Consider the following 25,570-nt stretch of genomic DNA (forward strand, 5'->3'; position numbering starts at 1 on the left):
TGACATGTCTTTATTTGATAATTATGAAGTAGTCACATCTAGGGAACATAACATTACAATTCCTGATTGAAACAAGGTGTAAGTCACACATACTAGTAATGCTACCGTGAATGGTGTCTCTCTTTAGGCTTCAAATTTAATCTTTTTTCTATCCCTAAATTATGCAAAGACCTCAATTGTGAAGTTATATTCACTGCCAATGAATGATTTCTTCAGGTCCATTCAATGATAATGCCTCTTGGTAAGCTCAAATGTGGCTTATATTGCATTGTTGTTACTTCTTGCTCTTATGTTAATGTTGAAGCTTCAAGTGACAAGTCCTTCACCCATGGCTTATCCATTGTATCTACTTCTACTCTTGAGGAAGTAAAGCTCCTACATCTCAGACTTGGCCACATGCCTTTCCAACAACTGAAGCATTTATTTCCTTCACTATCAAAATATGTAGTTATAGAATGCATTTATCAAGTGTGCCCTGCTGCCATGCAACATAGACTCCCATTTTCTTCAAGTTATATATGTACTTCTGCACCATTTCAGTTGATACATGTAGACATTTGGGGGCCCTATTGGGTGTCTACCTACAATAAATGCACCTTTTTCATGACCATAGTGGATGATTATTCAAGGTGTACACAAATTCATATGATGAAATTCAAACTTGAAGTTGTGTCTATTTTACATAACTTTGTTTCTTATGTGCATACTCAGTTTCACACTCATGTTCAATGCATAAGAACAGTAATACTAAGGAACTTTGTGAAGGGGATCTCATAAAGTTTTATGCTCAAAAGGGCATACATCACTAGAGAAGTTATGTTAACACTCCACAACAAAATCGAGTTGCGGAGAGAAAACACAAACATTTACTAGAGACAGCAAGAGCTCTTTTCTTTTAGTCAAATCTACCTATTTTCTATTGGCGTGAATGCATCCTAACATCCACATATATCATCAATAGAATGCCTTTAGCCTGTCTTAAACATACTTCTTCCTTTACCATCTTCACAAGAAAGAAATTGATGTCTCACAACCTTAGAGTGTTTGGGTGTTTATGTTTTGTTGCCACACTCAAACAAGGTAGAAGTAAGTTTAATCTCAGGTCCCAACCTCATGTCTTTCTTGGGTACTCTTCTAGCCAAAAAGGGTATAAGGTCCTAAATCTTAAGAGTCACACCATTCATGTTTCAAGAGATGTAGTGTTTTTTGAAAAACACACTTTCCTTTTCACTACAACCCTTCTCCCACTTCTTTTAACACCACTAAATCTTTTCACATATTTCTTCCCTCTACTACTTTATCTTCCTCTCTTGAAGATATTCCTGATGTTTTCCACTTTCAATCTTCTACACCAACTTCTCCAGAGTCATCTTCTCCAGATTCATCTTCTCCTTCTACTTCTCACTCTCCACCTACATCTTATAATCCTTGACATTTTTTTTCACCACCTCTCTCTTCTTCTACTTCTACTACTTCTCTTTCACCTCCTTCTAATAACAATACTACATCATCCACTCCTCCACTCAGAAAATCAACAAGACCTTCTAAACAACCATCTTATTTACAGACCTACATCTATAACCTTGGGACTGCTACACCTTCTACTTTACATTGGTGTAATCTACTTCCTGATACTTCCATCCCTTCTCACAATCTCTCACTCATAGCTGCTATTGATTCTTTTTCGGAACCTCACTCCTACACAGAAGCATCCAAGTTAGCTATTTGGGTGGAAGCAATGAAAAAGGAAATAAAAGCCTTAGCTGATACACACACTTGGGACATTGTACCTTTACCTTCACAAAAGAATCCCATAGGTTGCAAATGGGTGTACAAAACTAAGCTAAAGGCAGATGGGTCATTAGAAAGGTGTAAAGTCAGGCTTATTGCCAAAGGTTTCATACAACAATATGGTTTGGATTATGAAGAGACCTTGTCTCCAGTTGTAAAAATGTCCACCATCAGATGCATTCTAGCTATTGCTTCTAACAAATTCTGGTCTATCTACCAATTGGATGTTAACAATGCATTTCTAGATCTTCATGGAGAATTCCTTGAAGAAGTATATATGAAGGCTCGTGAAGGCTTGCCATGTCCAACTGGTTCTGTCTGCAGGCTTAGAAAATCTTTATATGGGCTTAAACAAGCCAGTAGACAGTGGTTTTGCTAAGCTCTTATCTGCATTACAACTTAAGGTTTCATTCAATTCAAGAATGATTATAGTCTTTTTATCAAAAAAAATAAAAACCTCATCACATCATCATCGCAACAGTCGATGTGGATGACATTTTACTCACTGGTATTGACCTTGATAGCATCACATCTCTCAAGAATCATCTTCATACTACTTTTAGTATAAAAGATTTTGGCTTACTTAGCTATTTTTTAGGAATTGAGGTCACTAGGACTAAATTTGGGATCATTATGACTCAAAAGAAGTTCACTAATGAGCTTCTTTCTTCTTCTACAGTCACTCCTCTCCCTCTACATTTAGAATTATCAGAACTTCATGGAGATCCTTCCATCTAGAGATGCCTAGTAGGAAAGCTTTATTTCCTTACTCACACTAGGCTAGATCTTTCCTATACTGTGAAAGCTTTAAGTCAATTTATGCATGATCCTAGGTCTTCTCATTGAATTCCCTTCATCATACTTTGAAGTATGTTGCTGACACTGGCCAAGGTATACTCTTACATGCTAGTGCTAAATTGAAGCTACAAGCTTTCTATGACTCAGACTAGGATGCTTGCCCTGATTCAAGGAGGTCCATCTCAGGTTATTTACTTCTTCTTAGCAATTCACCAATTTCATTGAAGTCTAAGAAGCAAGTAATGGTGTCTAAAACCTTATCTGAAGCTTAATATAGGGCCATGGACAGTGGCACTTTAGAAATCACATGCCTTGTAAGGTTATTGACTAAGCTACGGGTGCCTGATTTGAAGCCTATTACACTCCATTGTGACAATCAATCATCTATCTATATTGCTAAAAATCATGTCTTTCATGAAAGGACTAATCATATAAATATTGATTGTTATTTTACTCGTGGAAAAGCTATGGAAGGCCTTCTCCAACTTTCCTACTTGCCTACTAATAAACATCAACTAGCTAATGTTTTCACTAAGGCCTTATCCTCTTCTAAGTTTAACACAATTTTATCCAAGCTGGGAATGCTTCTTTCAGATTTCAGCTTGAGGGGGAATGTTGAACTATGCTCAATTAGCTCAAATATTGGAGAGTCAAACTGATTCTAACTAATTGTCCATGTCAGTTAGTTACAACAAACTTATGCTTCTTGTTGAGTAGCTCAAGCTATGTACTAGTTGATAATTGTGTAGTTTAAATAGCTTTAATCTTCTGTATTTTACTTTCATCAATCATAATACATTCTATCTTCTTCTCTCTAAACATCTCTCTCTAAATTCTCTACAACTAATACTATCTTTAAACTCTCTAATGGAGGTAATTTGAACCTCAAACTAAACTTGCTCAATTCTTCACATTTTATTACAGTGTGTTAGAATGGTAAAAAAAAAAATGTATTTGCCAAATTAGAACGGCTATATTTCAAAAAAAAACATGAAAAATACCAGTGGTCATTTTTTTATATTTATAAATTGATATACTGATTTTGCCATATTTTAAAACACTTCAAAAAAATTAATTTTGAAGTAAAAGAGAGAAAATTGATGAACTTTTTTTATGTCATGGGTGTGATGATTTTGTGAATTTGATCATGAGCCATGACATTTTTTTTTTTGGACGGTGAGAGAGATGTAGAGAGAAAGGGATGAATATTTTTTTGTTCAAAGGTGGTGGATGCTCTTATAGACTTATAGGGAAGACAGAAATTGCTCATCTGAGAGTCACTTTACTCAAATTCTATCATTAAGGTTTATGATGGGACAGATCAAGTATCATGGGACAAAGCGAGTACATCAAGCAAATGTACTTCACTAAGATTAGAAATTCAACTTAGATGTAGAATTTGGTATAAGTCTTCATCCATAGAGCACTAACATTGCTTAATCTCTCAATACAGAGTAAATTCTTATCATAACCATAAGAAAGTGTGGACAGAGTCCTCAGTTATGACGGTTCATAACTAGCTAAAGATGGTTAAACATGCTTAACTTATCCGTGCCAATCAAGCCCTCCTAGTGTTGTCGAACCCATGCCTTCCCATACTTCTGCGCTCCCAACTTCATCACTGTCAACACCTTCTCTCTCAGGTTCCCACCAACCAGTTCCACTTTCATCTGCCAGGGAAAAACATAAGACACTTTTCACTCCTCCCATGGCTCACTGACAGACATATATGACCAAAATTTATCGATGTAAATCTCAGGCGTGAATAAAGAGCAGTAGCAGGCTAGCAGCTATATTTTGTTATGAAATGGCTTTATATTGACCTGCCATAGTTACTTACAATGGTTGTATAGAGGCCTTGGTTCCTTATAGCTACATGAAACTCTTTCATGTGCTCTTCTCTTCGGTTTTGGGTCATCTCCAAGAACTAACAAATGCTTTTGACTCTGCTGCTTTGAATCACCTTCAAGCCTTGATGCTCCTGCAAGCCAGAATAATAAACCACAAAACGGAAGCTTCAATAATGAAGGTAAAATCCTGAGTGAAAATTGATCAAGACCATACTATTACTCGATCTGGACCATCTTGTACGTCAACAGGTAGATATCATGCATGTCATAAGCTGCTAAAAGACATGCATCCTTACTAACTAAGGAATAAAGATGAAAACTTTTAACAAAAGAAAAAGAAAGCAAAACCAAATGAATTAAGACCATTGGATCCCAGCCCAGATTGGCAGAAGCAAGGATTAACCAGTCACAAAATATAATGCAGAAGCAGTAGGCACAAGCTTTGATCATAAGCTTCCTTCACTTGTTGGAAGTAATTTTCAGGCGCTGATATCATCAATAAATACATTAGCAATGAGATGTTTAGCTTTTACAAGTTTGGTTCAAACATATCTTTCAGTCTCTTCTCCACCAGTTGCTTTATATGCAGTTGAAAGAATCAAGGATATTTTCTAGTTGCCACACCATCAGAATTTCATATGGACATTGATCATCTATGAAAAGGACGAGACCTATCTTTTCTCCCAGAACTGATAAAGGAGGCACTGCACAATACTATTAATTTTAAAATTGTCGAAGGCAATACAAGACGCAAAGCACCGGATTATCATGAAGCATAATAAAGGTTCAAACATTCTCTACAACGTTTAAGGTAAATTGCTAATGATGATAGTAACAGTGTGATACAATCAAAGTGAATCTGGAAGTCCAATTATTTGTACACTCTGTAGTGCACAGTTTGGCTGGTTTCAAAAATACTCGAATGTTCATATATTAGGAGATAGGCAAAAGTTCCTATGTTCTATGTACAGTGTACATCCTCAGATATACCCATGCAAGTAGGTAAATGCTTGAGATAAATACAGTATATGCTGTGACAAACATTTGAGTTCAGCTAAGGTCCAATTTCAGGAGGAAGCAATGATATGCAGACCATGTATAACTAGGCAAAGTAAGTCGAGCTAAGTCCAAGTAGGCCCTCTCGAGATCCTTCTTTCTCCAAAATCCTCAAGAGCATTACCAACTATAATGAAGAAATTTTATGGAGCCAAATAATCTTGAAAAAAACTGCAAACATTTGATTGTTTCCAAGCTAATAAATCTTGTAATCAACAATTGCAAATTAATCAAGGCTATCTAGTCCTTGAGGTATGCTTGATAATGCACATTATATGCTTGGTGTAAATTTAGTCATGTATTCAGTGCATTAGCATATTGTAAAAACACGCACAGTGAACAAATTCAGCACTTTTGCTCTTATGTGTTTCATTGTTCAACCTATGTCTTCCTTTTGCTGACCAGCAAATTCCTAAACCTGTAAATTTCAACCTCAATCCTCCAGACAAGTTCTATGTCCTTTGCAGGACGATTAACCATCGTAAGAAAATCAAATGGCAATGCCGTATAACAAACGTGAAAAGCATGAAGACAATAAGCATTTAGTTCTGCTATTTCATTGCACAACAATCTACATTTTGGACATAAACATGAGACTGCATCAGAAGCCTGCACTAACCAGTTATGCAGTCAGAAGACCTCTTTCTGACTCTCCCTCCTGAATCATTAAACAGCTTAAACACGGAATCTTCAATCACACACGCTCCTCCATCACGAGGTCCTTCAAAACCACATTGCTCAACTCCAGCACTTGACTCATTTTGGGGATTACACTCCACTGCCAAAGAAGAACTCTCCTTTTCAACTACCGAGTATTTCTTGTTATCCTTAATTACAGCAACAAATATGTAAAAAAATATTAATTCTATTCAAACTATGCTTGTAATGAGACTACCCAATTCGAGCCCCATTGAATAATTCATTAAGGCTCCGTTTGGTAGGGCGTAAAACGTTTTTCTGGAAAACTGTTTTCCTCTATTTTCAATTTTACATTGTTTGGTTGGCAAAAGAGTGTAAAACCATTTTCCCTTGAAGTAAAATCCATTTTCCTTTCAAAATGAAGGGAAAACTATTTTCCTTATCTCTCTTGTACACTCCTCTCACTACCTCCTTACTTTCCCTTTCATTTTTCCTTTCATTTCATCATTTTTCTTACATCGAACCAAACAACGAAAAACTAATTTTGGAATTGTGTTTTCCATTGTAAATTGTTTTCCATGAAAATCATTTTACACTGAAAATATTTTACGCCCTACCAAACGGAGCCTAAAACTCATTCTTTTTTATCACCCAACACAGGAAACAGTTTATTATTTCAAGAGTAATTCCTGGAAACAAAACAAAAGTAGCTTTAATTGAACCCCTTGATTTACATTAAGTTCCAATTTCAAAGATTATGTATACTAATCTAAATTCTAATCTAAACATTTCCCCAGTTTAAGACTCAACATGCAAATATAATTATTAATTCAGATAAATAAAAAAAAAGGATGAAATGATGAAACTAAAATTGATGAAATTACCTTGTTAATAGGAAGAACAGAAGTTTTATGCAATTTACGATTGAGGAAAGAAGAAAGAGAGACATTCGAATGACCCTTGTTTTTGTCTGAAGTTACACCAGAAGCATTTGAATTACTTGTGAAACTGCAACGTAAAGTTAATTAGGGTTCTTATAGAATACTTAAAGAAGCAATTAAATTTTGAAATTGTTTAGAAAAATTAACGATACCATGAATAATTAGGGCGAGAAAGGAAGGTGGAAGGAATGGAACGTTGCCCAGATGCCCTAAATGAAGTAGAATTTCTTGATGTCATTGATGATTTGATGGGTGTATATCATATAATCATATTGTTAATGTTAGCCACAATCTTTGCCGAATTGCCGATACTTTTTACACTATCTATTGTAGTGAACTGAAATGTAGTCTCCACTCTCCACTGATTTTCTGTAATTTTGGCGCGGGGTTCAAATTTTGGACATCTGATTTTGGTCGAAATGAGAAATGGCCGATTTGGAAAATTGGGACATTAGTGCTCTGTTTGGTATGGCGTAAATTTTTTTTTCTTGAAAAATGATTTTCCTTTAATTTTCAGTCTTATATCATTTGGTTGTCAAATAAGTGTAAAATCATTTTTTCTTGTAGTAAAATTATTCTCTCAATGGTGAAAAACCATTTTCCTTTCAAAATGAAGGTTCAACATAAATGGGATATTGTTTTCCTTAGAGCATGTCTACTCATGGTTTTTTTGAGCATCAATTTGGGAAAATGGGACATAATCCATGACAAACTTTTGTAAGATGAGAGAGAAAGTTGATGAGAGATAGGAATGACATATTTTTTTGGGCATGAGTGGACATGAACTTATCACTCTTGTACACCCCTTTTTCACTACCTCCATTTCGTTTTCATTTTCCTTTTACTTCATCATTTTTCTTACATTGAAGTTTGAACCCAACAACGAAAAACTAATTTTGAAATTGTGTTTTCCGTTGTAAATTGTTTTCCATGAAAAATCATCTTACACTAAAAAAATTTTACACCCTACCAAATAGAGCCTAAATAGTAGATGGACAGGTAGTTCATTTTCTAAGTACAATTATTACACGGAAAATTTTCAATAGTAAACTCCTATTTTGATATTATTTATCGATTTCTTATTTGTGTGTCATTATTGCTCATTTTTTTTGTCATTAAAAACTCAATTATATGTTATTATAGAGCAAACTTATATCAGTTAAACCTATTTTAATGTTATTTATCAACTCCTTATTTCCATGTCATATTACTTATTTCTACGTCATTTTTGACTCATTTTATGTCTTATTGAGTAAATTTGTATCATTTTAAACCTATTTTAATATTATTTGTCAATTCTTTATTTCTCTGTCATTATTACTTATTTTTGTATCATTATTACTCATTTTTATGTCATTTTAGAACAAACTTGTACTCCCTCCCTTTCTTTTTAATCTACACACTTTCCTTTTTAGTCCGTTTCTTTTTAATCTACATACTGTTGCTTTTTCTATATTTGGTAACATATCAGATCTACTTTCTCCTCTTTTTCCACCCATGTCATTCACTTTTAAATATTTTAACCCACTCTTTTGTTTCTCTCTCTCACTTTTTAGTTTCTCTCTCCAACTTTTCGGTTTCTCTCTCATACTTTTGTACTTCTTCCTTGGTTCTCCCCCACAGTGAAGTGAGTAAATTAATATGAAACGGAGGGAGTATCATTTAAACTTATTTTAGTATTATTTCTCAACTCCTTATTTTGTGTCAATATTACTCATTATTATGTCATTATAGATTTATAAAGGAAATTTGTATCATTAAAACCTATTTTATTATTATTTGTCAACAATATTTGTATCATTATTATTTTTTCGTGTAATGTTTCAACAATTATTGTATCATTATCTCCAATTTTTTGTCTAAATTACTTTTTAAATAAACGCACTATCATTTTGTTAAGCATATGAGTCATTTTAAAACCTACCTTGTGTCATCCTTCAAAAAAAAAAAAAAAAAAACTACCTTGTGTCAATAAAAAAAAAAACAAGTGTCCCCGCAAATCCTGTACCAATTACCACCACTTAACTTCTCAGTCCTCATACTCCTCAACTCCTCACCACCCCCAACATCCTTTACCACTGACACCGCCTAACACTACCACATCACACTCACACGCATTCACAACCACAACCACCGATGAACCCAGCTGCATAACCACAACCACCAACGAACCCAGCTGCACCATGGTATAAGTTGTAACATGTTACACTATAAATTTATGACGAGTTATACTATAAATTTATGCTGTAATATGTTGCACCCAAGATGCATTCATAATGAATTTAAAGTCATGAGCTCACTTGTACATAACTTGAGCTGAAAATTCGGATAAACAGGTCATGTTCGTAAAGTTTCATGTTGATTTTAATTAGGTTCACAAAATATATCAAAAACTTGATAGAATAGAAGATGATTGCGTGATGCAACTACTATTTGATAAAAGTGGGCTGATTGTATGGGATCAATTAAAAGATCAATAACTTTAAATGCAACCTTGCAAAATGCAAAGTCATCATGAGAATGTTTTGAGATTTTTCTTCCAAGAATCTATAACTTTGCAGAAAAAAAAAAAAAAAACTTAATCTACCATTAGGTATTCTATATTACTATCCAGATGAATTATTCTATGCATAGTGGATTACTACTAAGAATTTTTTTTTTTACTCATGTGAGTATTCTACCCATTGAATAGGTGTAGCTTTTAGAGCCGATCAAGGTCGATCCGACCCGAGAAATGCCCTGACCTCGGCCCAATCATCGTCATCATTATTATTATCACATTAATTGAATATAATAGTTAGTTGGACTCTAATGGAAATGGTTCAAATGAGTTACTTTAGGTGGATCTTTAAATTTTAACTAGTGAGTGTTTCGGGCGATACTTCGGGTTGTTGTTTTTAATTCGTATTTTTGCGTAATGATGGAAAATTAATGTAATGACATGATAAGTCATTGCATGATATTTTGAAAAATAAACCCTGAAAAGTTTGGGGGATGAAAGTTACCAACAACTTAACTTTCTACAAGGAATTGAAGTAAGAGTTTATGTTTATAATAGTTTCTTGCTATTATCATAAAAAGGTTAGATATTAGTGCCAAGTAGTTCTAAAGCTTTCATCTCTGAGCTTTCAAAGTTAACATAACCTACTAGTTATCTTGAAGCATCTCAGCATACTGAGTGGATAGATGCTATGAATCAAGAGTTAGCAGCTTTAAAGGCTAACAACACATGGATAGTTACTGATCTACCTAAGGGGAAGAAAGCTATAGGTTGTAAATGGGTATTCAAGGTGAAACTTAAAAAGGATGGTTCCTTGGATAGATATAAAGCTAGGTTGGTGGCCAAGGGATTCACTCAGAAGTTTGGTCTTGACTATGCTGAAACATTCTCCCCAGTTGTGAAGATGGCAACCATAAGGTATTTGTTAGCTCTTGCAGCTACTTTTCAATGGCCACTTCACCAACTTGATATAAACAATTCATTCCTTCATGGCACCTTAGATGAAGAGGTGTACATGGCTATGCCTGAAGGTCTTCCTAACCCAGCCCACAAGGTTTGCAAACTTATTAAGTCATTATATGGCTTAAAACAAGTTAGTAGGCAGTGGTTTGCAAGGCTCACTGCAGAACTAGCTCATCAAGGTTTTATACAGAGCAAAAATGATTATTCTTTGTTCATCAACAAGTCTGAGGATGATATGTGTATTGCTGCTGTTTATGTGGACGATATAATTCTCACAGGTCCCAATCTCCCTCTTATTCTTAGCCTTAAAACTCACCTACATACTATCTTCAGCATCAAGGATCTAGGTCCTCTCAGTTATTTCCTTGGCTTAGAAGTGACTAGATTGTCTAATGGCATCATTTTAAGTCAAAGAAAAATCACAAAAGAGCTCATAGCAGAATGTGAACTTGACACTTCTAAATCTGCCAAGACACCACTTCCTCTCAACTTGAAACTTTTAGCTGAAGCAGGTGATTTCTATACTGATCCTAACCATTACAGATGTTTAGTTGGCAAGCTAAACTTCCTTACTCATACAAGGCCAGACATCTCTTATGCTATACAAACCCTTAGCCAATTTTTACAAGCTCCCAGAACTCCCCATTTGCAAGCCTTACATCATCTTCTTAGATATGTAGCAGGTTCTGTTGGCCAGGGTATTTTGTTACAGGCTTCTACTCAGCTTACCTTGCAAGGGTACTCTGATTCAGATTGGGGTGCCTGTCCTAACTCCACAAGATCAGTGACTGGTTACTTGATACTCTTGGGAAAAAGTCCTATCTCATGAAAATCTAAAAAGCAGTCCACTGTCTCCAAATCATCTTCTAAGGCTGAGTATAGAGCTTTAGCTGCTGCTGCCTCCGAAATTACTTGGCTTGTGAGACTTCTTACTGATCTTGGTGTTGATAATTTGAAACCTGTTAAGCTTTGCTATGACAATTAATCTGCCATTCACTTGGGTAAGAATCCTGTTCAGCATGAAAGAACCAAGCACATTGCGCTTGATGTTTATTTCACTCGAGACAAGGTGTTGGAAGGTTTACTAGAGCTTAGTTACATTCCTACTGGAGATCAACTTGCTGATCTTCTCATGAAGACTCTCCCATCTCCTCAATTATCTAAGCTAATGTCCAATCTAGGTGTGTCTCCTGCTAAATCCACCCCTAGCTTGAGGGGGGATATTGAAGTATCTTCTGCTACTTGTCTAGCTCAGCAAGTTCAGCAATAGCTTTTTGTTATTTCTGTTAGCCTTGTAATAACAGCTTAACTAACTTTCCTGAAATCTAGGGAATTCAGTTACTGTTGTAATGAAGAGAATGATTGTATTAATGAGTGTATAAATATCTCATCTATACTAATATATTAAAAGGCATTCATAAAAAGTTTGTGTGCCACGTGGCACTCTCCTCTAGGCTCTAATGCAATACTTCAAGTCAAGCCCTCAATTTAAAAAATAATAGTGTGTAGTTACAAGGAATCGATCACATGACCTTTGAAATGAAAAGTGGAAGCTTAACCATTAATCCAACATAACACCGTTGTTTAGTACTTCAAAATAAAATATCATAAGGCCTTATTAATATATATCATTAAAAGATTTGCACAAGTAGTTAGATAGCTAAGATTTTTATGATAACAACAAGACTATTATAGTTATAAATTCTTACTTCAATTCCATGTATAAAGTTAAGTTATTGCTTTCATCCCCAAACTTTAGGGGGTTTATTTTTCAAAAATCATGCAATTACTTATCAGGTCAATACGTCAATTTTTCCTAACTTAACAAAAACGTTACGAAAAGTAACAACCCGGAGCATCGCCCGGGACACTCACTAGTTTGTAGTATTATTCAGCTCATTCAAGAATTACTCAAACATGAAATAAAACACTCTCATTCTCTCTCATATCCTCATTCTTCTTTAATGCTTTTCTCTTAGTTTTGATTCTATGAATCACTATACAAACTTTATTAAAAACACATTTTAATATATTTGTATAAATGTTTTTGTTGCATTAAATATTCATTTTCCTATTATCGAAAAAAATATTGACAAATACTATAAAACAATATGTAACAAAAGTTATCTAGAGGTTCTAAACAATAATTCTTCAAACTTCATGTCCTTATGATTATCTTTGTCAAACTTCAAGTCCTTCTAGAGTGTTAACGGGTGACTCTACCAACTTATATACGTCAATACGTGCAATGTATGTTTAGTTATTATAGTAGCTATGATATGAACTTATCTAGCCCCTAAAAGAAAAAGTTTCAAGATCCACCACTGCGTATGACCGTCCCCTATTCCTTGCCACTGGCCCTCGTTGTTGTTTGGGAGCTCGCGATCTGCAGCTAAAATAAATGCTAGCCCTTCGCCACCTTCCCCGCCTCTCTCATTTTTTGATCTAATGTTAAGAACGAAAACTGAGTTGAAGGATGCATTTGTTCTTTGATACAATAAAGTGAATCGTTGTTTGTGCAAGACTTTACCAGAGAGGTTGAAGATAGAATCACTTTTATCCTGTGTGACTTGTAATGCTTTTCTAAATATGAAGGAGTCGTCAGCGGGTGTGAGAAAATCTCCAAAAACTGATTTATTAAAGGTTCGACAAGTCAAAGGGAAATATGTTACAAGATTAAGTGTAGCAAGGTATAAGAGGATAACAAGAAGAAAGGTGATGGTATTGTGATGCATTTTAATATCAACTGCGAGGCAATTGATTATTATGAGAAAATGGAATTGGGGACTTTTTTATTTGCATCTATATAGTTAGTAGAAAGGATCCCATATATATATAATACCAAAGAGTTCAGGTCCTTTGAAGTTCTGTAAGATTGATTCTACTCCACTAACTGGACATATGAACGTATGGGATCAGTTAGCACGAACAAGTCAAGCTGCAAACTTGAAAAGTCTATGCGTTTCCACTAATAGCGGGGAGGAAAAAGTCCATGCATGCCGGTGATTTAATAGATTTCTCCTTTTCTTATAAGCAAACTAGCATTTTTGGCATGAGATGTGTTCATATATAGATTTTAGCATTTATTTTGGGCACACGTAAGTAGTTAAAAAGATGATATCATTCACTTATGTTTAATCACAATTTTATGCGCAACCTAATGTCGAATAAAAAATGTCATTTTTGAATTGACATGTTTTTACATATAAAATTGTAGATTTTGAACTACTCTGTTCTTTAAAACAAATTATAGTGAACTTAATATGTTTAAAGGGTAGAGTGCTAATGTTTTATAACTATCATCACTCCCTTACCATTCTTTATATGATAAAAATTGTAAATAGTAGGCAATAATCAATATTTTATGAGTGCATAAGTTTGATATTCTGCAAAATAATATGCGGTGAAAATGTAATGTTATTATTATCAATATTTAGTAACCATTTTTGAATTGAAGATTCTCATTTTATCAATGATCTTAAAACTTTTTTGTGTAAAGCTTTTCAATCAAATTCATTTTTTTGCTTGTGTCTTAATAGGTAATTATTTGTTTCAATCTTAGCTTGTTTAATATGGAAATAGCTTATACCTTCTTTGTTTCTTAATATTTTATTTTTCTTAAGGGTATTTTTGTATTTTCAAAGAGGGACACCATACCTCCCCCCTTCACTTATATAATAGAGATATATATTGTCAAAAATCAGTAGAATCAACCTGTAGACCATACGTTAAAAACAAGTAAATCTTTTGATCATTCTTGAATAAGTCAACCTTTAATATCAGTATGTTTTTAGTAAGTTTTTGCCTGTTGTTAACTTATTTAATCGCTTAAATATGATGTGTGTAACTATTCCAAGAGATGAGAGAGAAACAAAAAGAAACTAAAAATTAAAAAAAAAAAAAAGCCAGATTATTTGTAATTTAACTTGTTAAAATTGATAGGTACTAAAGGTAGACTTATTCAAGAAATAATCAAAAGCTGATTTATTTTTAGCGGATGGGAAAATGTTGAGTTATTATTAACAATTAGAATCCGATCTTGAACCAATTAGGCTCAACAATTATTGATTCAATCCTGGCCCACACTGCCCGTACTCAATCCATAGCCGAATAGTCTCCACAATTATGATCCAAACTCGACTTGCACCCAAACCGATTTAATTACTCCAATAATCGATTTCGTATGACCCATATACAAAGCGACTCGCCGTCTTCTGATCCGACCTCGACCGGAAATGATGTTGACAAGACCAGATTAATGTAACCGTTCTAAAAATTTGTTATACACTTTTTTTTTTGGTGAAAAACTTGAAAATCCGATCAAAAAATCATAGAAGCACGAGTTATACAATCCGTAATATAAGCCATATTACAAATCCTAGTTACATTGCAACTACCATTTTTAATTCTACTTTTTTTGGCTAGCAAATCCGCCACATGATTAGTCTTCCTGCTACAATGTTCAATTGTTACTTGTAAGAGATCCCTTCATAACTTTCTGCATTACAAAATGGCACTCTTATATTTGTCACCGCAGCTCTCTTGGCTATGCAACAACTTAAACACATTCATGCAATCTATAAAATTAAAACCTCAAGTAACCTGAACCTTTTTGCAATAATTAAACCATGTCGAATGACCATAATTCCAGCTAAGATAGAATCAGTGGCAAAACTCCAAATCTCGAACCCAACGATCCAAAGACCCGTCCCATTCCTAGCCACACCCGCGGTGCCCATGGGTTCAGATAAGTAAGTGAATGAAGCATCGACATGGATGGTCGTTCTTGAATTTTGGGTAGAGGTGGGGCTCAATTTTGGATGGTCGTTCTTGAATTTTGGGTAGAGGTGGGGCTCAATTTTGGATGGTCGTTATACACTTTGGAACCCTAAAACTAATATAGTTTACTTCTGTTATAAACTAGTTTTTATGCATGCGATGCGTGCGATGACATTTTTAGGCCTAATTATTACTAAGTAGTAAACAAAAAGAAAATGCAAGTTAGTATTTTAAGTTCACCTCCATTTTGTGAATAAGATTCTTTGAAATACAATCAAATAGTACTCCTTCTACATTCTGTTCTTTATTTTGCAGTCATTAACTCTTTGCATTTAAGTAGCATTACAATATTACTCCCTTAGTTAAACTTATCTCTATTGAACAAAAAAAAAATTGAGTCCATATTATATGTTATGTTGAATTTCCAATGGAACAATATTATAATTTGGCTAATCTATACTTTGATCTACACTTGTATTTGAAACCCATATTATAATTTGGCTAATTTATACTTTGATCCACACTTGTATTTGAAACCCAAAATTTTGAGTGATGTGTTGTAGCCTGTAGGCACATCCTTCTAGAATTTTAACAAAAATATTTCACTACCTTTTCCACACTTGACAACATCAATTAATTTCACTACTTTTGCTATTCATTTTCTCTTCCTCTCACTACAAATCTACAAACCATATTTTCAAGGAACCTAGTTCATCAAACTATACACTATACAATAAGAAAATCAGCCTTTTCAAGTATTAAGCAAAGCAGTAGATCTAATTCATCAAAAATTCATTAGCCGTATCAACCACTTTTGAAGGAAGCAAACCAACTTGAGTTTTTTCTTGAGTCGATTTTCTAATAAAGAAAGGTAATTTCTTAAATCAACTAACTTCAGTTTTTTCTTGGGTCGATTATCTATCATCCCAAAATTTAATCCGAGAAGTATGAATCAATTTCAATTTTTTTCCCTTGCCTAACATCTAAATTATGATCTCACAAACTTATATTTAATATTTTCATCAGTCTTATTTAAAACTATATTTCAGATAAAATTCTAAATTTTCATACACAATTTGATATTGAAATTTTTTTAAAAAAAAAAATCAAAAATCGTTTCTTTTATCTTGTTTTCTGATTTAACATGAAAATGAATTAAATTTAAATTGTATAAAAGCCCTTTTTTCCATTTCAAAATTTTACAGTTGTCTTGGTGCTTAATTTCACTATTTGTTTTCGCAAAATAATGTAATTTTTTTTTATGAAAATAGTTTTAGCAAATTAATTTAATTTTTTTCTGAAAATTGATTTTTGCAAAAACCGTTCGCGAAAACTTTGATTTTGGTTTTTTTTTTCAAAATTTATTTGTGAAAATGGTTTTTTTGCAAAAGTTATGAGCAGAATTTTTAATATTGGAATTTCTTTTTTAAAAAAAACTAAATTTGTTACTTTTATCTTGTTCTCTCATTTCATGTGAAAATAAAGGGTTAAATTTAAGTCCTTTTTAACTAATTGCTATCATCTCCCTTTTTTCTGTTAGTCGCTACATAACAATTGCTATTGTTTTTTCAACTAATTTCAAATAACTTGGAAGATTAAAAGAATTATGTACCTTTTTGGAAGTTTGCAATTCGCCGATGGACAAATGTGTGATATTCCCGTCGAAATTTTATGTTTTGTTTACAGATTTTTATGCATAGCGTGTATTGATAAAGAATAATTTGTAAGTGAAATTTGTGAGTTCTTGAGAACAATCATTTGTAAGTGAATTTTGTGAATATTTTTTTATGTATTTACGAGCTACTATATTAGTTTTGGTTTGTAAGTTAATTTTTAATTTTTTGCAAAGTTTAGTGATTTGCGGGATTTCTTGAACGCGATTTAGAAATGGATTTGTAAAGTTTCCTAAGATAAGTGATTTGGGAGTGATGTTGAAATTTAATTTCCGATAGCTTTGTTTGAATCCCCAGTTTTGGTATTGATATTATTTTTGTAATTTAGTAAGGGAAAGGGGGACAAAATAGTCAGTTCAAAAGAGGACACCATAGGTCCCCCTTCCCTTATGTAATAGAGATATTTGTATGTCATGAGAATATACTTTCTATAATAAGATCAAATAAATCAAGTATTCTATAAGGTTCATGGCAGTGCAGTATGCATATTATAACTTATAATAGCATCAAGTACGTGAAGTTGTTACTAATTAGTCCATTATAAGCACTAAAGCAGAAGTGTATAACAATAATTATTAATGCACTAAAGTGGTAAACCTTAATGATGAGCTTGTTTGATTATATTCGTACGTACCCACTTTTGTCATTTTGTGAATTTATCTTCTTTATTATTTTTTTTACAACGGAAAAACATACAATGAATTAAACAAACTTAAAGGAAACCGAAAGCTGAAGAGGCCTATCCAACGCCCCTACGATTCTTCCTACACCATTGGGCCATTTGATGTGTTGTCGTAACCTGTGTCCGTGAGACCTTTTGCAGTTGACAAGATGTGAAGGTTTTACCCAGTGTTCGAATCCGGTGTATTGTCCATTTGAGCGCTATGTCTCGATTATTATCCGCTTGGAGAAGTTGTACGAGCACTGACAAATCTGTTAAAATTCTAATGTTGAGTTGTCCCGCATTCTTCGCCCAGATTAATGATTTGAGACATGCCGTAGCTTCAGTGGCTAAAGCTGAGAGAGCAAAGCAAAAAAGGCCTTGTTGCGCTTGTGCTAAATCGGGTACAAAGTTAGTAGCCCAAGCTACTCCTCCTACATTCGTTCTTCTATCCCAAGACCCATCAATTTGGATAGTTAGTGACCTTGCTGCAGTATGTTGCTGGCCCAGGTGAGCACAAGAGAAGCCAGGCGTAGTATTGGGATCTCGGGGGTTCCGAGTAGGGTCATGAGTTTGAGCTATAAAGGTGTCATGTTGCTTATCACTTTCTTGAAGTTGGACAACAATCGATGGTATTGTTGGAGGATGAGTTCGAAATACCTGGTCATTACGAGATTTCCAGATTGACCAAAGTGCTCCCACAAACTTCGGAAGCCGAGAAGGATGACTATCCTCCTTATGGAAATAAATCGTCCAATAACTTAGCCATTCACGAAACGGCAAGTTAGCACCTGTATTCAGTTGAACCCCCAAACTCACACAATCCCAAATCTCAATAGCCAATGGGCGCCAGCGGAACAAATGCTGAGTATCCTCTATATCGGCCAAACAGATTGGACACTCGCTTGAGCTCCCAATCTGACGGTTGTATAGGTTATGGGTTGTGGCAATACCATCGTGCCACAATTTCCAGAGAAACAGTTTCCATTTTGGCATGATGTGCAATCCCCAAAGAATACGAAAAAAATTTGTATCCATGGCAGATGTCATGCTCCTGATATTGTTTTGCTGTTGGAGTAAAATTGCATACCCCAATTTTGTTGTGTAGTCACCTGATTTGGTGTATGGCCAGAACTCCTTGTCCCTTTGGTCCATAGCCACAGGTAATTCAATAGCTTGTATTTGACGCGCATAGTGTGGTTAGAATAGGTTGTTGATCTTTCGAATATTTCACCCTTGTTGATTGCTAAGCATCAGATCACCCACCTTTAAGATGTGAGCTTCGGATAGCGGCAGGCCCGGTGATGAGGCTATGCAAACAGCCCCACCGCACAGGGCCCCTATTTCATCATCAGGGCCCCATATCTGTTGTCTCATTATATAATATATGTTGCAATAATAAAACAAGGTAGTTATTGTGGCTCAGTGGTAACCTATCACATAGATGTAAGGTTTTGTCCGTTGGTGTGCTGGGTTCGAACCCCAGCATGTGCAAGCATTAAGGAAATGCTTTTGTTTGTTTCTTTTTGGTTTAATTTTTTTTTATCCTTATTTTCTGTTTTTTATTATTTTGGGTTTTTGGTTTTTTGGGTTTTGTGGGTGCAAAAGCTAGTACAATTTTTTTTTTTGGGTTTTTTGTGAGTAGAAAGTAGCAGTAGTATGGTTCATAATTCCTTGTTTATCAAAGTCAAGGAAATTAGTACATACAAAAGCTACATTTATAATGCAAAATTACCTTCTTCTAGATAAAAAATGTAAGTGGTTTTCCTTTTAATAGACTAATCTCATATACTTCTAATCATAATTTTTTTTCCTATGCTTTTATGTAACATGTCTAAATCATAATTCTTATTACTCTTTATTCAAATCATTTATATTTTCCTTATGCTTTTATGTAACATGTACAAATCATAATCCTTCTTATTTATTTATTTCACTAGAATTGTTTAATTTGAATTATTGTGGTTGTAATAATAAATTCTTGTTTGCCTATGCCATTGTTAATTAAAAGGTGAGAATAAGAGAATGTATTGATTGTTAAAAATAAAAAGCATTACTTTTCTTTTTTATTGTTTGAATTAACTTATAGGTCTCTCTATCCCTTTTTTCAAGAGACTTCTGTTTTTTATTGGTTTAGTGATGAATTGTGAATTTTGTTCTTTTGTGATTACTAACATAATATCATATACAATATGTATTTTTTTCCACAATATTTATAATTCAATAATAAATTAGGGCCTAATTTAAAAAATAGCACAGGGCCCCTTGGGATGGCCCTGGATAGCGGTGTGCAATCGCGAAAAATTGGTCGAGAGTCATTCATCCATTGTTATTACGTATGTAGATTATAGTTTTTCTACTATATATGAAGATTAAAAATTATAATTGATAGCAGTAGCTATGGATCTGTAATGAACAAGTTAGGAGTAATTGTATCCTACTATATATACTAGTATCAGTTTTCACAATTAACTTAATGTATATAACTAGATAGCTTGAACTGCTTTAAGTTAATAATCATCATTTTTAAATTAATAATTCATTTTTGTTACTATATTATCATACAGTAATTATTGGTCACGTAGATTATGATTATTATTTATCAAGATTATGATTATTACTTATCCTCATATTAAAATGAATAGTGAAAATCAGATTTAGAACATAATGCGCTTCAAACTATTATAGATTGATTTGATCCAGACTTGACCCGATCTGAACATAACTTGATATGATGGTGACCAAATCAGCGACCCGAATATAGTAGTCCGATATGATATTGACCTGAACCAATGCAATCCAAGATTTTCACGACCCATGCAAATTTCAATTTGATACTAACACGACCCAATGATAATCAGACCCAAACTTATCTGAACCCAAAGTAACCCGATATAACTTGTTTCAAACCCAAACTGAATTAACTCGAACGAATGCACTCGGTCTAAATATGACCCAAGCAGAGCCCGAAAGGTGACGATCTAAGTTGATCTAGCCCGAAATTGATATGACCTATCCAACCCATTACTTTTAAACATTTAAGTGCACTTGGCACGAACTGGACCACACACAACCCAAAATGACCCGACCCAAAGCCAACTGGCACATCCAAAATTGACAGGTCTAGGGCATGTTTGGCGAAACAAACGAATCTACTAGTAGTAGTTGTTGGGTGTAGCTGCTAGCTGTCTACTAGTAGTCGTTCACGATTAGCGTTTAAATTAGTTGATTAATTAGAAGTGTTTTGGCAAAAATAGATGAAATTGTAAAAAGACAATAAATAACATTTATTCAAATATGAATTGAACCACAACAATTTCATTAGTTATTTTAATAGTTAAATTGGATATTTATTTTTCAAATAATTTACACTGAAAAGGAGTATACTACTTTTTGACTACTCAAAGAAATGTATAAATTTATGATAAATATTTAACCCTCAAAGAAATTATATATATTACCTATCTTAATTAAAATGCTTGTGAAATTAGGAGTATATATAATATATAGTGAGATATTAGTCATATCTTCTATTTAAAATAAATATTTAAATCATATCGTTGTCATATATATATATATAGATATATAGTATTATAATATTATATATATATATATATATATATATATATATATATATATATATATATATATATATATATATATATATCTATATAAAGCTGGGTACATAAATCCTATGAGTCACCCTCACAATTAATTCGCCAAATGTCAAATTCTCATGCCTTCTCATTATTCATATGCCACGTGTAAATTGGAGGAAATCTATTGCTTATGTGTCGTTTGCATATTACTTCAAGAGTGTGCCATAATATTTAAAGCTATGAAAGAATATTAAGTAAATCAATTACAATCCTCTTCATTAGGAAATAGTATTATAATCATCCTTAATCAAGCAAATAAACATATAAAAGATTTATGTACAAGAATTAAGGAAATTTGATTGGAAGAATTATTTGTTATCATCGTTAAATCATTTGCTCCATCAATACAAAAATCATAATACTACACGTGCTGAGTTCATGTCCATCAGTCTCAAATGATAATAAAATATTATTATACCATTTGATGAGTTTATTGCTCTATCAATACAAAAATCATAATACATTAATCCATTGCATGGATTGATATAACGTCACTTAAACAAAAGGGGGAAAAATGGTATATTTTAAGTTATAAATGATTGTTATCTACAAAGTTATATAGTAGATGCGAGTAGAAAGACTTTAATTTTAAAGAAAAAATAAGATTAACAACTTAGTTACATAAAATTCGGGTATAATTTTTTGGACCATGTTTTTTAAAACATTTCATTAGGCAAATATATATAGATAATTTGACCAAACCAAATTTGTATGATGACCTAGAATGAAATTATGATATCTACACTATTTTTAAGGAAAGTTTAGAAAATATTTTCTCCAAGTATTGAAACAATAAAGCGTCACTATTTCAAGCAAACATTATTTTAAAAATATAAGTAATCTATATATTTATCTAAAAGCAAAAAGTATTTTAGCCACGTGAAGAGAATAGAGATTTTTTAAAATCTTTAACTTGAGCAAAGAAAAATATTTCCAAAATTATATTACATCTTTAACTATTAGTTATTACCATAATATATGTTGTACAACATAACAAGGATATAGCACTATTATATTACCTTTGCAAGTACTAAAAAGTTTTCCATATAAATTGTTAGTAAATACTCCAGGATCGTTGACATTGTACAATATAACATGGATATAACATGAATGTCATAAGTCATAGTTCAACACATGAGTTGCAAGCTAATTTTCGAGCATTCTAAATACGAGATCATAAAATTTAAATCACCAGCTAATATTTTTATGTTTAGCTGTAATTTTTATAATTGTTGAAATTTGAAATTCAAAATTGAGAAAGGACTTTGAATTTTTTTTGGAAATGACCTCAGTTATCTATCTATTTTTTTTTCAAAAAGTTGTTAAAAACGAAAATCATATGTCACCATTTATTTATTTTTCACGTCTTTCAATAAAAAACTATAAAAAGCGCAATCAAATCACTACGATTTCTTGCTAAAAATTATCAATTACATCAAATTATGCATAAATCTTTTAATAACTGAAAATTATATTATATGTTTATATCGCAACAACTTGCAATACTAGATAGTATATTTATATGATCATATTCATTGTATAATATAATCCATACATCTTTAAACCATGACTGTATAATGTACGGGCCATAAGGAAATTTTAATTATTCTCAATACAAGAATATTGATTGAACACAAGCTAAGTAATCATTACAACAACAAACACTTCTCCCTAAAATTGTAACTATACAACGTACCAGGTTTTAATTATTCTTAACACAAGATTATAAAATTAAAATCACAAGTTATTTGTTTTACAATTTAGATAGAATTGTTCTAATGTAGTTCTCAAAGTCTACAAGCACGAATGGTATAGTCAATAACATTGATGGAAACATATAAAAAGTAGTATTTTATATTGTCAGTTTAAGAATATGAGCAAATTTTCAGATATCAAGGCCATTTTAGAAAAATCATATCTATATAACATATGGGTCATAGCCACATTTAATACTCTCGATACAAGATCATAAAATTAAAACACATATTATTAGTTTTAAAATTTAGATAGAATTATCTCATGAGTTCTTAAAGTCTAGAAGCATTGACTATAATCATTGAAATTGATAATAATATGTCAAAAGTATTTCATACCAATTCAAAAGTATTGAACAATTTTTTTTTTCTTTTATGTAAGTAAATAATCATGAATTCAACCATTGATTTCCTATAACTGACTACTCATACTTTAGAAAACCTGTTTATGCGAATAACAAATTAAAATTTACTTTTTCAAACTTATATGTATGTTTCATTTTTTATATTCTTAATTTTTATATTATCATTTTTATAGATTAACGGGTTAAATACGTCCACCATGATTTTAGGAGAGAATATAAAATCTTAAATTTATAAAACAAAAACTTCCCGTGCAAGTGGCACAAGTCTAAAACCAATTTTAAAATGTATTCTTAATACACGATATTATTATAAAAACTTTAAATCACGAGCTAATATTCAAACTATAATTTTACGAGACCATCCTAAAATATTAAATTTTCAAAACAAAAAACTTCCGGTGCATGTTAATGTGTTTTTTGTTTCATAACGTATTTATCAGTTTATATATCACAATTATAAGATTTTCAAACTTTAAAATGTTGTAACAAATATCGTGATATATAATTTTACATTTTATAATCTTTCAACTTTAAATACTTGGATTCTAATAATTATGAATTAGATAAATTGGAATAAAACACTACTTAATAAACAAAATGCAACACATAGATTATGGACGGGACCAACTCATATCTATATAAAACCTTCCGTGCATTTTGCATGGGTTTAAAGCTAGTATATATATATAACTAAGTACATAGTGCTTATTTATCAAGCTAATATCAATGCCGCCAAATGTCGTCACCACAATTATCCTCACATTTTCAATGCCACGTGTAGTCTCTATCTCCAAATTTGATGACGGGTAGACTCCAGAATCAATTGATGTGTGTGCCATGGTCATATAAGTTTTGGAAATTAGAAGTAATTTGATCAATTATAGTAAATTGATCATAAAAGGTAATTCGATTCCTTAAATCAAGCAAAGATTGATTTGGTTGACAAATATATATTATATTTAACTTCCTTTTTCTTTTGCCAAATTAATGGATTGTATAAAATGCCGTGATTAAGGACAAGATTGTTCAACATAAAAAAAAGGCAAGATTATTACATTCCACTAAAAAAATGCAAGAGATTTTAAAACTTTATGCAGTTATATATATGCGATATTATTATGCAGAAATTTGCGAGGCACCATTACACACACAAAAATAAGGATATTCCAGCGATAGATACAGAGTAGGATAGAAAATAAAGAGGAGAGCGAAAAAGAACATGCAACACTCAACAATCAACCGTTGTCCGATCGCTGGTGGCAGAACTCTGACACAAGTACCAGTGGCTTCAAGTTCGACAACAAAAGTAGAGGAAAAGATAGTTGTGCAAATGAAAATGAGTTGGACTTAAGAGAGTCCCAATTGAGAACATTGGTTTAGAAATTAAGAAAAAGATTTTTTTTGGGTGAATAATCTGGAAGATCTAGGATGGTGGATTGATTGAAATCATGTTCGTAATCATTTGGTGAACTTCATTGAAGAAATAGGAAATGGATTTCTAAAGATTATATTGAGAAGAGAAAACAGGACAACATTCTAAAGAAAAGAGAGAGAAAAGGAGAAATTATTTTACTATATATTTGTAATACTCATATTGAGTACTTTAATAAAAAGCATTTTCTAGGGTAGTATAATACAAAGCTAGGATAATTAAAGAAATTTTATGTTATTGAGGTACACCAATAACTGCAAAGATAAAATACTTAATTGATATATTGGGAATGATACTCATCTTCGCAGATAAAGTGAGGTAAATCAAATGAGAAATGGTAGACTTGTAACTTAATAGGTTAGGGACTTTTATTTTTAGAGGATAAGTTATTGACTTAATCATTCACACTATATCAATCATGCATATATTCAATCAATACCACCTTAAGCATTGTGAATTTTCGCCACAAATAGGACAAGTTAGTGTATCTTATGAATTCCTTTAGAAGCAATCACCTGATTTCAAGAAACTATAGTTATGTTAAATTTTTTTTTTTTATTGTGTCTTGGATTGTTAATGTTTTAGAGTTGTAAATTGTGCTTGGTGTGTTGTTTGGAAGGGTATTGGGATAAATAATATACAGAATTAAATTACTAATTGTATTACACCCAATTTTTTATTTTTACGCATTATTGGAGTCTTCCTACAA

The 25,570-nt window shown here is 32.6% G+C and overlaps 1 protein-coding gene across 1 annotated transcript; it reads right to left on the reverse strand.

Annotated features, from left to right (window-relative positions):
* Window positions 1-3,962: 3,962 nt before the first annotated feature.
* On the reverse strand, window positions 3,963-7,444 carry LOC104889183 (hypothetical protein). Its single transcript, XM_010674339.4, has 5 exons — window positions 7,228-7,444; window positions 7,019-7,142; window positions 6,115-6,322; window positions 4,430-4,570; window positions 3,963-4,259 (listed from the first exon to the last, which is right to left on the reverse strand). Exons 1-5 carry the CDS (start codon window positions 7,311-7,313, stop codon window positions 4,135-4,137), a joined length of 684 nt encoding a protein of 227 aa, XP_010672641.2. The 5' UTR covers window positions 7,314-7,444; the 3' UTR covers window positions 3,963-4,134.
* Between the last annotated feature and the right edge of the window lie 18,126 nt (window positions 7,445-25,570).

The sequence above is a fragment of the Beta vulgaris genome, chromosome 3, assembly GCF_026745355.1.
Source record: "Beta vulgaris subsp. vulgaris cultivar EL10 chromosome 3, EL10.2, whole genome shotgun sequence".
In the NCBI taxonomy this organism is placed as follows: Eukaryota; Viridiplantae; Streptophyta; class Magnoliopsida; order Caryophyllales; family Amaranthaceae; genus Beta; species Beta vulgaris.

Coding starts and splice junctions, on each gene's coding strand:
- LOC104889183 (XM_010674339.4), bottom strand. CDS start 7,313: ATGACATCAAGAAATTCTACTTCATTTAGGGCATCTGGGCAACGTTCC. Junction 4,571..6,114: donor GTCTTCTGACTGCATAACTG/GTTAGTGCAGGC, acceptor TCTGGCTTGCAG/GAGCATCAAGGCTTGAAGGT. Junction 4,260..4,429: donor AAGGCCTCTATACAACCATT/GTAAGTAACTAT, acceptor TTTCCCTGGCAG/ATGAAAGTGGAACTGGTTGG.